A 15550-nucleotide genomic window follows, 5' to 3' on the forward strand; every position below is an offset into this window, starting at 1 on the left:
TGACAAAGTGTGATGTCAATTCTAATCGTATTGATAAAATTTTCAAAATGTTCCAGATAAATTAATGGTGTAATCACTTTCAGAAATAAATACCACGGACTATTTTGGTGTGTGAGTGCTTCCTTTTAGAAGCTGGAGAAAATTATCTTTTTAAGGCATTCCACAATTTTAGTGGCAGCTACCAAAGTAATAAGCTCTTAGGCAGGGAAGGAAAAACTGTTGATTTTAAGAGTTTAAGTTAATTCTACAAGGAGTCTACCACAAGCATGATGGTGCTCTCCCTTTTGTGGGCCTGTTATGAGGAGTTGGTCCTCTACAAAATCTTACAGTGATTCTTCCTTGATAGCTTCATGTGTATTAGGGGCGGGTGAGAGCAGGGAATTCTAGGTATCCTAGTGGCCACCTTCACATGAGTGGTTTTGAAATGAAGAATGAGTGAAAGAAATATAAGTCTATAGAAAAGTATTCAGTGAATGTAGGAGAAATTAGGTAAGAGGTAACCTAATTAGGAAACCTAGCATTTTGTTAAAAATACAAATTTTGCTCAAGTAATCTTCCAGATATAGACTAAACAGAACCATCCAACAATGCCATGCTTCATGCAGAGTAGGAAAAATTCATCTTTTGAATAGGCAATGGTCTGTTTTCTCTCCCTCTCTCCACCCGTTTTGGGGCAGCAGGAAGTTATTTCTCTTCCAAAATATCTCCCTACCTTTTTCCAGTAAGGAAATTCTTGAAAATACTGAATAATTATTTTTAAAGTTAACCAATTCTACCCCTTAAATCATTCACACCTTAATATCAATGAGTTAATTGAGTGACTCTCCTCCAGGAAAGAGGAACCACAAAATTCACTGGAAAAATTCGAGAAAGTAGATTTTTCTTTACTTAGGCAGTTTGCAGGAAATAGGCCCTGATGCAACATCATTTCCTGCCATCTTGACAAAAGCTGCACTCCAAAGGGTTCTGTTTCTCCCATGCATCATCCAAGGAAGTAGAAGCATAGCAAGCACTCCATACACCACTCCCATTACTCACGAATGAAACTCAAGTAACTATTTAAATGAAACAATGCATCCTCCAGGGCAGGTAAGAAATGTGTATGGCATTTTTATGGATGCTTATAAAACATCCCTAAGGACTAGTGAAATTGGTCCTTAGAATAAGAGGTAAATTCAGTTCATAGGCTTCATAAATACTCTCTTTTGCATGTATATATTTGAAAACACATGCATGAGCTCCATTCGGTACTGAGCATGACGAAAGCACTTGGTTGAGCTGATTTTGTAATAACACCCTGCAGTTAGTTCCCTCATCCCAGCCCTCCCCTTTATTCACAGCATTAGCCATGCCTTACTGAGGGGATACTGCTAAGATAACTACCGGAGAATGACAGACTTGGCGCAATAGATCACGATGGTCTACTTGTTGGTCATCACCAAAGTGGAAAAGAGGCCATTCTTGTGGGCCAGTAAATTTGGAGCAGTATCACACTCCACTAAAATACCCTCAGAAAAGACTAAAACAAGGCCTGCATCCAAAATAGAAGAGACACGGTGCTGGAGAGAAAAATAGAAGAGAAGAGAATCAGCAGAAGAATAAATGTCCAAGTGACTCATTAAAAAAAAATAGTTTTTATTAAGCAGTAAGACTAAGTATGAGCAAGAATCCACTTGCAAAGAGGAAAAGACAGAAAACTGTGGACTATTGTAAGTCAGCTATAATGTGAATTACAAATATTTAAGCACTTCTTCTATTTAATTGGTGCTATCTAAAATAGAAAAAATTACCTGCCCCTATTGTGAGATATGTCTATTTTTTAATAGATTAATGAATGGAAACATAGAAATTAGGTATAGATAGTAGCAGAATAAGCAATCCAATTTAGGAATTTGCTTTCTGAAACTGCTCATCAGACTATCAGATTATAGAAAAGAGAATTATTCTATATGAACTACCATTTTATCTGGTAAACAAGCAGAGGCCATGACCTGCTGGAATCCTTAGATTTAGAATGTCCTATCATTGTCGCTTAAGGAAGTCAGTTAGGTAGAGCAGACAGTTTGGGAAAGAACAATGCTTTCAAAACATCTTCTTTTTCTTTTTTTTTTGCACAGATACAGAAACATTAGCAGAGAAATACATAATTCGACACAAGTATATTTTGCTAAAACGTAAAGATGATAACATGTTAGAACCAAAACCAAAGAGGTGTACCAACTCTGTCTTCTCATACTTACAGCTATTGTCACCACAGTCCGGTCTGCAAAAGCTGTCATTACTACTTTTTGCAAAATATTCTCCTGCAAAAAAAATAAAAATAAAAATAAATAAAGTGTAAATTTTCTCTGGATGACTTTGTCATCATAATATTTTACCCCAAGGACAATATTCCACTGAATCACTTGTGAGCATTCTCAATCCCTCATTTTTCTGTGGAAGTCATAAAAACGGGCAGTCCCCAGCAGCAGGTTCATGCTGGATTCTGTACGTGTCTTCAAAACACAAATGAAAGTCAGTCACTGATCAGCCGGAAGTGGGTAATAGATTTATGTCCAGGAAACACAAAGAAGAAAATAAAATTAAATGGGTATCAAAATGCTCACTTGAGTTATACCACAGAAAGTATGTATTCGAAACCAGCAAAATTCTGTAATGATGTTAAGCTTTGAGTCAGAAAAGAAAAACTAAAATTGATGTCACAAATTTGGACTTTGACACATAAATGAACATTCTAGGAAGAAACTCTTTTTATACCCACCACAAAGCACTGTTATAATTATATTTTAAAGACTGTTCTGGGTACAGATTCCATCTCTGTCCTAGAGGAAATCTTGGTTCAATTTTTAGAGTGAAGGAATTCTTTCAATCATTGAATTCACACTCTCTCTCTTTTCTGTTGAGGCAGTATTACCCTTATGATAACCCTCATGTGTCTTTTCTGACGTCAAATTTTAATATCAAGTTAACTTTCAAAAGAACATTAATTGCTAGCTCATATGCAGTTTGTGATTTAATGTAACATTTTACCTACTCAATCACAGCCTTCTGGACAGATCTTTCTTGGATACATTTGACAATTTCAAAAAATATATTTCAAAAGGCAAAATTTATGGCTTTCTACCATAAACACATAGAGAAGGCCATTGTTAATTCTAACCATTATTAATCCCAGTGAATCATTCTTCTTCAAATTGCTTTAGGAAATAATGAGTGGTGTTGGTTATCAATAGATTCTATTAAACAGAGATTTTCACACTGCATTTCAGAACTTTTATGGCATAGTACTTGAATATAGTACAGTACCTCTCATCAACTAAGCCCTGGAAATTTACTATTCTGAAAAATTTTCAAAAAGTTGTGGCAACTTTATTTTATGTTTATTGGTAATAGGAATGCCTTTAAACCATATGTCAGGTCCTATTTATTGTAATTCTCAATGTGCTATCATCAGTTCATCAAGGAGATGATTGAGCAGATTCTCAAAACAATAGTACTGAGGATTCAGAACCCATTCAGGAAATAATAAATTGTAATTTTCATGCACATTTCTCTAATTCGTCAATTTTAAAAGCTTAGATAATGCACTCACTGTGGCCATGTCAATGGAAGCTGTTGCCTCATCCATAATAAGAATGCTGCTTTTGCGGACAAAGGCCCTGGCAAGGCAAAATAGCTGTCTCTGTCCAACACTAAAATTCTCCCCACCTTCAGTGACAACCGCATCTAAATCAGAGAAAGAAGCAAGGATTTCACTAAAGAAATGCTACTAACATTTTCCTTGGGCAAAATCATGAAAAACACATTACGTTGTATGACAGCATGATGGATATCACTTAGTGCTGGTACAAGGACTTCAGACTGGAACACAAAGAGGAACTCCGCTTGAGAAAATGAAGATGTTCCTAAATCATCTCATTTATGACAATAGGTAGTGAATTACCTCTGATAGTAGGATATAAAACATTCTGACGACAGAAAGACCTTGGAAATTACTTAATTGTTTAACACCGTTCTCTAAGGGGATTACTTAACATAATTACCTAAGGTCCAGAGAGATGAAATGGCTTGCCCAAAGTCACATTTAGCTCACTTGATAAGATACAGAATATTCTCAACTCTAATTCCACTTCTCTTTTAATTATACCATCTTTCTGAACTGTAAGTACCAAGTGAATAAGGACTGGGCTTGTTGTTTGTCAGTATGTCCCTAGTACTATGACATCTTACACAGGAGCTGAATAACACACTGTTGTATGGATAAATGAATGATATGTCCTCATTATCCTTTTCTTTTTTTTTGGTTTCCATCTACATTTCACAAACTGTACTATTGTGAGTTTAAGATAAATTCTGTTTCCAAATGTCTTTTTTATTAGAATTCAAACACCTTTTCCTAATGGCCTGGGGAAAATTTCTATTGATGATATTCTAATGGTATCAAAGTCTTATAATTTGTCATGATTGGAAAATAGGTATTTATTCTCCAAATTCTAACTTACATATAAGAGGATGCTGGAGATAAGGAATGTTTCCATTAAAGCTGGCCTGAACCAAATCTTCATTAAGCAATTGGTCATCTTTACTAAGATGATGAGCACAATATTCATCAGTTACATAATGTAAATACAATCCCCTGTTGCCTGTGCTGTACCATAACCCCAAAACACTATGCCCACAATTCTAAACAGGTGCATGCAGCTCTCATGTTAATGAAGAGGACTAGAAAGATGCAATTGTCTGTCTTTCCAAATATTAGTGGTGAGAGAGGGGATCTCTAAATGCCAAGAGAGAAAGTTTTATAAGCATGTATTAATTTCTCAAGTAGACTTGCTGGGTTTTCCACAGGAGACATCAAAAAAACTATTATGGGAGCCAGGCATAGTGGGGCACCTATAATTCCAGCTACTCAGGAGGATATTTGACCCCTGGGATTAGAGGATGTAATATGCGATGATCATGCCTGTTAATGGCCACTGCACTCAAGTCTGGGTAACATAGCGAGAACTTGTCTCAAAAAAAGAAAAAATCATTATGGAAAGTTCATCCAGAGTTCTGGAATTACTTTCACAACCTGACCCTGGCAAGTCAATAAAACATTCCTTAAAGACATGCTGTCTTACTTTTTGGTTGTGGCACACTTTCTCCTTGAAACTTAATTAAAATAATAAAATGTAATGTTTTGAGTTGGCCCTCCTTTTCAAATAAACTAATGGATAAACATAATTTTATTTTGTAGGTTGATTTTTAAAAAACTAGATGTCAAATAACACAATTTGGCAACTATATGTTATATATTAAATTTAGAGTATCAATCAATCAACTATTATCTTTTCTAGTGCTTTCTTAGAAGATATTAAAGAAGCAGAAGTCAAAAATTATACATGTTCCTTTTAATGAGTTAAAGACAGTATGAACTCTGTGGTTTCAGTAATCACATTGTTCTTTCATTCTGTCATCATTTATTTGTCAGACATTGTACAACCTCTAGGACTGAATTTTTGTCAGTGATTGAGTACATGTTGTGTTCTTTACACAAGTGTTTAAAACTGATACTACCTCAAGACAATACAAAACAATGTCTTAAAACACAAAGAACCCCATCAAAAAGTGGGCAAAGGATATGAACAGACACTTCTCAAAAGAAGACATTCATACAGCCAACAGACACATGAAAAAATGCTCATCATCACTTGCCATCAGAGAAATGCCAATCAAAACCACAATGAGATACCATCTCACACCAGTTAGAATGGTAATCATTAAAATATCAGGAAACAACAGGTGATGGAGAGGATGTGGAGAAATAGGAACACTTTTCACTGTTGGTGGGACTGTATACTAGTTCAACCATTGTGGAAAACAGTGTGGCAATTCTTCAAGGATCTAGAACTAGAAATACCATTTGACCCAGCTATCTCATTACTGGGGACATACCCAAAGGATTATAAGTCATGCTGCTATAAAGACACATGCACACATATGTTTATTGCAGCACTATTCACAATAGCAAAGACTTGGAATCCACCCAAATGTCTATCAGTGACAGACTGGATTAAGAAAATGTGGCACATACACACCATGGAATACTATGCAGCCATAAAAAAGGATGACTTCGTGTCCTTTGTAGGGACATGGATGCAGCTGGAAACCATCATTCTCAGCAAACTATTGCAAGAACAGAAAACAAAATACCGCATGTTCTCACTTATAGGTGGGAATTGAACAATGAGATCACTTGGACACAGGAAGGGGAACATCACACACTGAGTCCTATTGTGGGGAGGGGATAGTGGGGAGAGAGAGCATTAGGAGATTTACCTAATGTAAATGATGAGTTAATGGGTGCAGCACACCAACATGGCACATGTATACATATGTAACAAACCTGCATGTTGTGCACATGTACCCTAGAACTTAAAGTATAAAAATAAAAAATAAAAAATAAAAAAATAAAACATACCCAACACTACAAAGTAACTTAGTTTAAAATAAAATAAAAATTTTTGAAATCAGACCTAATCAAATTTATATATCTCATATTTTCTTTCAAAATTTTGACCAAGATATCAATTAATAAATCCACTTTGAAAGACATTTGAAGGTATAAATGTTTGTTCATGTGATAAAATTGTGTCATTGATATAACATTACTATTCCTTTAAAGATTTTTATGTTCTGAAAAATATCTCCTCTTAGTCTATAATTGAGCAAAAGGATTACTGTTTTGAAAGACTTAAAAAAATGCTTAGCTATTTTTTAGCTAAGAAAAAAGATTCCTTTTTCAGTAAATGGATAAAGCTGAAAAATAATAAATTAATAAAATGTTTTAAATAAAAAAACCAAAGAAAATTATGTTATATAAATAAAAGGAATTTTCCCTCCTGGCAGCAGAGAAAATGGCTACTAATGTGGCAAAATTGCCTTTCCCTAAATGGTGCCAAACTTAAACCTAACAGCTCCTGCAATCCTCCCATTCATTTCCTGATGGTAGGTGATCAGACAGGTCAACTGAGAAAGAATAACTACAGGGAAACATCCATTACAATGACCTGTACCCACCAATTGTGAAAAGATGGCAGAGGTAAATGTATTAATTGTAATATTTTGGAGTAGTCACATAGAACAGAATTTGTTATTGGGTTCACCCTCTTGTACCCCATGCAAAAACATTAGATTTTGAAATATTCTAATGACTTTTAGGGTGTTATTTTAAATATAAGGGGATTTAACACTAAAGTTATGTGATTATAGCATAAAATGTTGATAGACATATGTAGGATTAATGGCATATATAAAAAATAAATATACTATTTAGAAAACATACCTAGACCTCCTGGTAGAGATTTGACCATATTCTTCAGCTGAGCAATTTCTAAGGCTTCCCAGAGTCTGTCATCTGTGCATTTGCACTCTGGATCTAAATTAAATCTGAGAGAAAAATTAGTTAATTAGTCAATAACTCAAAATAGAGAAACTTATATGTATATTTGCTTATTGCTTTTCTTTCCTTACAATGTAAGTTCCATTTATTTTGGTCACTGCTGTATATTCAGCATCTAGAACAGTGCTCAGAGCAGTGCAAGCACTGAATTCATGCTTGATGAATGAATGCATAATCTTAATAGTATAAAAAATTGTCTTGATGATATCATTATAAAACTTTATGTACATTATATCATATTACCAAGTTTGTTACCTAGATCCATTGGCTCCAAACTATGCTTAGCATAACCCAAATAGTATCTAGCAAAATATTCCTGCAGGACTGATGCTACATACATACATCTCTATGGGAACATATGACACTATTTTAGATAAGCTGTGCTGCATCACCAACAATAGTAGTGTACTTGTCCATTCTCATGCTGCTATAAGGACATACTCGAGACTGGGTAATTTATAAAGAAAAGAGGTTTAATTGATTCACAGTTCTGCAGGGCTAGGGAGGTCTCAGGAAACTTACAGTCATGGTGGAAGGGGAAGCAAACATGTCCTTCTTCACATGGCGGCAGGAGAGAGAAGTGCTAAGCAAAGCCGAAAAGTCCCTTATAAAACCATCAGATCGCTGGGCGTGGTGGCTCATGCCTGTAATCCCAGCACTTTGGGAGGCCGAGGCGGGCGGATCACCTGAGGTCAGGAGTTTGAGACCAGCCTGACCAACATGGAGAAACCCTGTCTCTACTAAAAAAATACAAAATTAGCCAGGCATGGTGTTGCATGCCTGTAATCCCAGCTACTTGGGAGGCTGAGGCAGGAGAATCACTTGAGCTGAGGAAGCGGAGGTTGCTGTGAGCTGAGATCATGCCATTTCACTCCAGCCTGGGCAACAAGAGTGAAACTCCGTCTCACCAAAAAAAAAAAAAAAAAAAAAAAATTCAGATCTCACAAGAACTCACTCACTATTATGAGAACAGCATAACTGCCCCCATGATTCAATTACCTCCTACTGGGTCCCTCCCATGACACTTGAGGATTATGGGAACTACAATTCAAGATGAAGTTTTGGTGGGGACACAGCCAAACCATATCAAGTAGTATTCATAATAAATATATTTGGAGATATAAACTCACTATGGTATTGCTAAATTACTTGACACATCCAGAAGTTTTAAAGTAGTTTTATAACTAAATATCAGGCAATCTTACATACATTTTTCCTTTAAAATAAAGAGTAATTAGTAAAAGGAAGTGGCAAACACTTCTTTGTAATTAAGTAGATGGAGGTTAGGAGCAAGATAGAACAAAATATGATCAAATGAGAGATGTGATCTGGGGGACGATGCTGATATCAGTTTGCTCCAAATCTCACATGTCCAGGGAGGGACCTTGTGGGAGGTTATTACATCATAGGGGCATTTTACCCCATCCTGTTATCATGATAGTAAGTGGATTCTTATGAGATCTGATGGTTTTAAAGTGTGGCAGTTCCCCCTTCACTCTCCCTCTTTCCTGGCGCCATGAGAAGATGTGCCTTAGCTTCCCCTTTGCCTTCCGCCATGATTGTAAGTTTCCTGAGGCCTCCCCAGCCATGAAGAACTATGAGTCAATTAAACCTCTTTCCTTTATAAATTACCAGTCTCAGGTCATTCTTTACAGCAGTGTGAAAACAGACTAATACAGATGCCAACATGGACTTTGGAATCAGACAAACTGCAGTTGGAATAGTAGTTCTTCCACTTACTAGGTGTAGGAACTTGGTTTAAGTTATAGCTTCTTTGAGTTTCAAAACCCCCATCTGTAAAATGGGGATAATAAATACGTATCCTAGAGTAATGGTTGGAGAATTTAATCAAATAATATATTTAAAGCAGCTAGCAGATGATCGATATCCACCCCCGCTTTTTTTTTTTTTTTTTTTTGGTGGGAAACCCTGAACCAGGCATGAAGACTGTAGCAGCTTTATTCATAGCAATTTTGGCTGAAGTAAAATTGTAAGGGTGGAGGGGTAGGTAAAGGGAATAACCAAAGTCAGAATATCTGCTGAGGTCAGGCCAGACACACAAGTTAGACTGGATATCTGTAAGATAGAACACCTTAAAAAAGTCTGCCAAGCATCACCGTTCTTAAGTATAGAGGAAAAAGTGGCTTTCATAGAATCAAACTGAAAGGGATGAAGATCTCCTGGAAACATAATTTTATAGGTTAATTTAGCAACTCGAGGCTTTTCCAATCCAAATTGTTGGGTGGCATATTTGATTTTATTGTCTTGATATCGGTTCACTCAGACCTGAAAAATGACTCTGAGTAAAACCTTTCTATGAGTCAAAGGCTAAATCTCGAGGCACACAGATGTTTGCTAAATATGTTACCTACCTAATGGAACCACTGAATAGTATTGGATCCTGCAGAATGATTGAAAGTCTAGAACGTAGTGTGTGCAGTGGTAATTTGGAAATGTCTATCCCATCAATGACAATTTTTCCTGTTAAGGAGAAACAGAAGTTACAGATACATAGTAAAATCACAAGTAAAATAATATTTGTTTACAAATTAAAAGTTATTTCCTAGTTCAGGGTTGAAATTCAGGAGACCAACTTTTCCATTTAAGCATGTGGTCATTCCTCAAGTATCTAGAACTAGAAATACCATTTGACTCAGCAACCCCATTATTAGATATATACCCAAAGGATTATAAATCATTCTACTATAAAGACACATGCACGCATATATTTATCGCAGCACTATTCACAATAGCAAAGACTTAGAACCAACCCAAATGTCCATCAATGACAGACTGGATAAATAAAATATGGCACATATACACCATGGAATACTATGCAACCATCAAAAAGGATGAGTTCAGGTCCTTTGCAAGGACATGGATGAAGCTGGAAACCATCATCCTCAGCAAACTAACACAGGAACAGAAAACGAAACATCACATGTTCTCACTCATAAGTGGGAGTTGAACATGAGAACACATGGACACAGGGAGGGGAACATCACACACCGAGCCTGTTGGGGGGTGGGGGGTTAGGGGAGGGATAACATTAGGAGAAATATCTAATGTAGATGATGGGTTGATGGGCACAGCAAACAACCATGGCACATGTATACCTATGTAACAAACCCACACGTTCTGCACATGTACCCCAGAACTTAAAGTATAATAAAAAAAATCATGTGTCTCTACATAATATACACATTTGGTGATGGTTTGTCTTTCTTACATATTTCTCCTAAAGGAATTCAGAGTTTTTATTCTGTTTGTGTGATCATGCCAACCAAAAAGTACTTTTATCCCTTCCTGAGTCCTTTCCCTTCTAGTATTCCCTTTATCCTCCTTCCCACTTTATTTCTCTCCATGGGATTTATCAGAATCTGATATTCTATATACCTTTACTTATCTTTTTATTGTCTGTTCCCCAACTAGAATATAGGCTCTTTAAAAACCAGGATCTTTGTCATTCACTCCTGTATTTGTACAATGCATTACAAATAGAGAAGTACATTCTGTGATATGAATATCAAGTTTTAATAAATTTCTCCATACTGCATATGGACTTATAGAGATTTATGCAGTGTTGATGTTGTTTCTCCACCATGATATATGCAGTTAATCATACCACTTTTGTGCAGAGACCATATTGCCTTGTGAGATAAGATGCCAGGCTCAGAATGGCAGCTGCAGTCCTTTTACCAGATAGATTTAGAGTAGGCAAGATTAGCTTAACCTATGTCTTTCAGGAATAATAGATCAGAAATAACAAATTACGTATTAAAATCCTAATAGCCTACTGCTATTAAAAAGAGAATAAATCATTGATAGTTCACATGGGACCTGAAATCATGTGTCTGGACTCACGAGGATCAGGCTAACCTAACATGATTGATCATAAACACAGTGTTTTAATGAAAAATGTCAATTGATTTTTGATCACTTAATTGCCTTAGAACTTTAATCCCACTGAAAGTCCTTAAAGTGTCTGTGCATTATTACTAGCCATGGAAAAAATAAGCTGCTCACCTCGTGAATCTAAACCCCACAGAAATTACATTTACTATAGTTCCATGTTGTTGTTCATAAACTGACCTCTTTTTCTCACAGAGCCGTTGTGTAGATTAAATTCAATAATACAAACTGTCAAGTACAATAAACATGCAAAGTACTATAATAATCATAATCATTACAGATAATAATAGTAAGCACTCCTTGTACTGTCAAGTACACTAAGTTTGGTCAAATTCATTGCTGGATCCTCTTTCATTCAAGATACTTTATGTGCTGGCCTATTTATAGGTCACTTGATAGACTAAATAATGGGACTTTTTTTTTTTTTTAAAAAAAGATTAAGTTATTTCTATGCTCCTGTGTATCATATTATTAATAATTTGGTGGATGAATGTGCATGTTTTGTGTATGTTGTTATCATGAGCTTTATCACTTTGCAGCAGAGGTTGCCTCCTCACAAAATGTTCAGTGTCATTAAGCCATGTTATTAAGCAGATGATGGTAAGAGTTACGTACCAAAATTTAAAATGCAGACTACTTATCTCCTTGTGCTTTTTTCCTTTGTTGGAAAGAGACATATGTTTAATCTAAAGGAAGCAAGACAGTTGTCCTCCCTCTTTCTTTCTCTTGAAATTCTACCTCCACCTACTGCTATTCAAAGTGGGTGGTCTTGTTTTCATTTTACCAAGTTTATTAAAATGCTTTAGCAATAACGTATAGACATGAGTTTAAGGCTCATCATTTTATTTCCCCAATTCTATGTCCTTTATTTACTTTTGAGCTGTTTATTTGGGATATCTGCCTTGAACCATGTGTAGAGCACAAAGTCCTTATAAATATTTGCTTTTTATTTCTGCAGGATTAGGTAAATTGATTTTTTTAAAGGAAAGCACCACATGGCCACTTAAAAAATTTAGTTAGCAACTCACCATCAAATATATCAACCATTCTGAAGAAAGCCAGAGATAACGATGATTTCCCACTGCCAGTGCGACCACATATGCCCACCTATGAAAACAGCTGTCACTCAAAGAGAAGAGGACTCAGACAAAGGACAGAAGATTAGCTTCTTTTATTTTTTAACTTAAGATATTATGATAAAACTGTAATTATGTTTAAATAATTACATTATAGTAATCATTTTTTTCTTAGGTCTACATTATAAATTATCATCAAGATAAAAACAGGCTGGGCACAATAGCTCACACCTGTAAACCCAACACTTTGGGAGGCTGAGGTGTGTAGGTCACTTGAGGCCAGGAGTTCAAGACTAGCCTGGGCAACATTGTGAAAACCCATCTCTACAAGAAAATACACAAATTAGCTGGGTGTGGTAGTGTGTGCCTGTAGACCCAGCTACTTGGAAGGCTCAAGTGGGAGGATAGCTGGAGACCAGGAGGTCGAGGCTGCAGCGAGCTGTGATCATGCCACTGTGCTCCACCCTGGGTGAAAGAGCAAGACCCTGTCTCAAAAAATAAAAAATAAAAATATAAAAACAGTCTTCACCAAATCTTCAATGATTTCATTCTAATTATTTTTATTTCTATGTGATTGCCTTGCTTTTTCTTTGTGGCTTTTTTTTTTTTTACATTTAATATATTGTTGGACTAACAAATAATGATTCCATATTATCTTAGAAGTGATAGTTTTATAACAAAAAGCAGAATGATTCCATTTTCTTCTGCCCACTTGTTCTTTTTATGATAACTAAAAGAAGTAATTTGGGGACTAGAGTTATTATGAATGCAAAGGTTCCCAAGGGGATGGCTATTTTGGCCAGGAGCCAGAAGATAGAAATTTTTAAAAACATGCCTATTGTTGACTTTTCTGATCTTCATGGGAGACTAGTGAATTACAATATGACTTGGAGAACATGTATTGTAGTCTGATCCTATCTCTCCCTTTTTTCTTTTATGCAGATAATTTGACCTACACCAAGTAGGGAATATTATGTGAGGCCAGTGAGAATATACTTACTTGGCTGGGAAGTATGAAGAGTTTAGGCAGTAAAAAAGCAGACTCCATCAGAGGTTTTACGTAGAGAACAAATAAAATGCAATGATTTCATACCTTTTGTCCAGGTTTGATGTAAGCTTTGACGTGCTTAAGAACAGGTTTCAGATTATTTTCATATCTGACACACAGATCATGTATCTTAATCTCCCCTTCTTGTGGCCAATGTTCTGGAACTTGAGAAGGATCTGGAGGATGGGGTGGGGAAATAGACAGATAGATAATAGGCAGATAGAGATTGATGTAGAAAGAAACGTATGCATACTTAAATACATTATACATACAGTTTTTTTTTTCTAAATTTAAAGTAATACTGAACCAAACTATGTGGCAGGATTTTTTTTAAATTTAAATCACATTCAAATAAACACCATTTGATTAAGCACTTTTAAGACAGTTTTTTCGTGTTTGTTTTTGGAGCCTTAACCATCATCACCTCTCCTTAGCATTTCGTCACTCAATTCTATTCAAACTGGACAGATAGTTCTTTTCTGAATTGATTTATTTGTTCAGTCAGTTGGTCATTAAACACTTACGTGCTTTAAATGTGAGAGGTGCTGTGCAAGGTGCTGGGAATATGGAGATGAAAGACACAGCTTGAGGTGCTTGCTTTGTCCTTGGGGAAGTGTCCAGTAGGTCAGCACCTACAGTACTACATGGAGGCCCCATGATGAAGGCAAACCTACGTGCTAACCTCGGAGGTCCAGGAGGGCTCCAAGAGGAACCAGTGCCTGAGATGAATCTTAGAGGATGGGAGCTGGGAAATTTATTTTAAATATATGTACATAGGAGAATAAAGAGGAAAAGAAAGCCTAGCATGTTAGTGTGGCCAGAGTAAAAGTGGTGCAGGTGGATGACAAGAAATGAGACAAGACAGATGGACAAGGGTTGGCTAACGAAGGGGTTCATGATCTTAGCTAAGTTTTCTGGATTTTGTCCTTGAAGAGCTAGATGGCTGTTGAAAAACTTAGGTAAAGGAATGCCTTCTAAGCTTGGAGATTTGCATTTAATGAAGATTATTCTGTCCTCAGTATTGAATTTCCTGACAGTTTTATTCTAGCAAAGTTGGGAATCTCAGTCCGTATTTTAAGATCCAAATTTCTTGACACTAAGTTAATAACATCTTGAGAAAGAGAATATAATAGTTTATAGTTTAGGTCAGCAATTAATGTAATAAAGGCCAAATATTTTTATAAGTCTCTTTAAATATCATTAAATAAATATCTGTTTGGACTTTGGTTTCATCCAAGACTTTTCAGGTATAAATAGTCACATCTTTTCAGTTGTACATAATCAAGCAAAGCCAAGATGAGAGACAGTTTTCTGGATACTGAAGTGGAAAGCAAAAGCAGAAACAACAATATGCCCAACACACACTAATATTTGATTAAAATAAATATTTAAGTGAAACAAACAATATTTAGAGCAATACCCATTGTGCCTTCATAGTTCTCTGACTCCATAGTCAGGAAACTGTTCACTTTCTTCACTGCACCCATCTGGACCTCCAGGTCAGCCAAGTTCCTCACAACCCAATTCAAATAATTGGTTATCTGTGTCAGGTGATTAAAAAAAATTTTTAAATAAATTAAAGTAAGAAGTTGTGGTTAATCACCGGAAATTTTGGAACGAGATAACTTGGACCATTAGTGTACATGTGTGATACAACTCATAAGTGCTACAGAATATTAGAGACCAAGGAGAATGTCATGTGATATATCAGCAAAGAAGGTGTCTGCTCCCTTCAAGGGTCCATAAGCGTCACTATTTTGTGAACTGTCCTGATTTCCCTGCATGGTGGATAGTGGTATACACTTCTGTTTGCATTTATCTCATGTATATTCACATTCATTGTAGCATCCCCAACTGGGTTGTGTACAACTCAGGACAGGGATCCCAAACAGCCTGGAGAGTAGTCTGACCACAAGATCTGAGAAGTTCTTAAAAATTGGTTCACAATGCTAGAAATGAATCCAAACTGTCCTATAAACCTGGGTTTGGGCCCCAATCTACTATTATTTGCAAGATGTAATCTTCTTATGAATTTAAACCTTTCCTCTAACATCCATGAATAAGAGTTGA

General features: G+C 36.0%; 1 protein-coding gene across 4 annotated transcripts in view; it reads right to left on the reverse strand.

The window, feature by feature from the left end:
• The window catches only part of ABCC9 (ATP binding cassette subfamily C member 9), a 139975-nt gene that overhangs the window by 5043 nt on the left and 119382 nt on the right, over positions 1-15550 (reverse strand). For 2 of the 4 annotated variants that reach the window (XM_077953697.1, XM_015151254.3), the window contains 8 exons: positions 14901-15021; positions 13526-13656; positions 12385-12463; positions 9817-9925; positions 7328-7431; positions 3593-3726; positions 2241-2303; positions 1384-1559 (listed from right to left, as the gene is read on the reverse strand). In XM_077953697.1, the coding sequence (XP_077809823.1) occupies positions 1422-1559; positions 2241-2303; positions 3593-3726; positions 7328-7431; positions 9817-9925; positions 12385-12463; positions 13526-13656; positions 14901-15021 (879 nt within the window). In that variant the 3' untranslated portion in view covers positions 1384-1421. The remainder of the gene's footprint in view (positions 1-1383; positions 1560-2240; positions 2304-3592; positions 3727-7327; positions 7432-9816; positions 9926-12384; positions 12464-13525; positions 13657-14900; positions 15022-15550) is intronic. The other 2 variants (XM_077953698.1, XM_001098888.5) reach the window with 1 other exon arrangement.

Source organism: Macaca mulatta, chromosome 11 (genome assembly GCF_049350105.2).
Source record: "Macaca mulatta isolate MMU2019108-1 chromosome 11, T2T-MMU8v2.0, whole genome shotgun sequence".
NCBI classification, from domain to species: Eukaryota; Metazoa; Chordata; class Mammalia; order Primates; family Cercopithecidae; genus Macaca; species Macaca mulatta.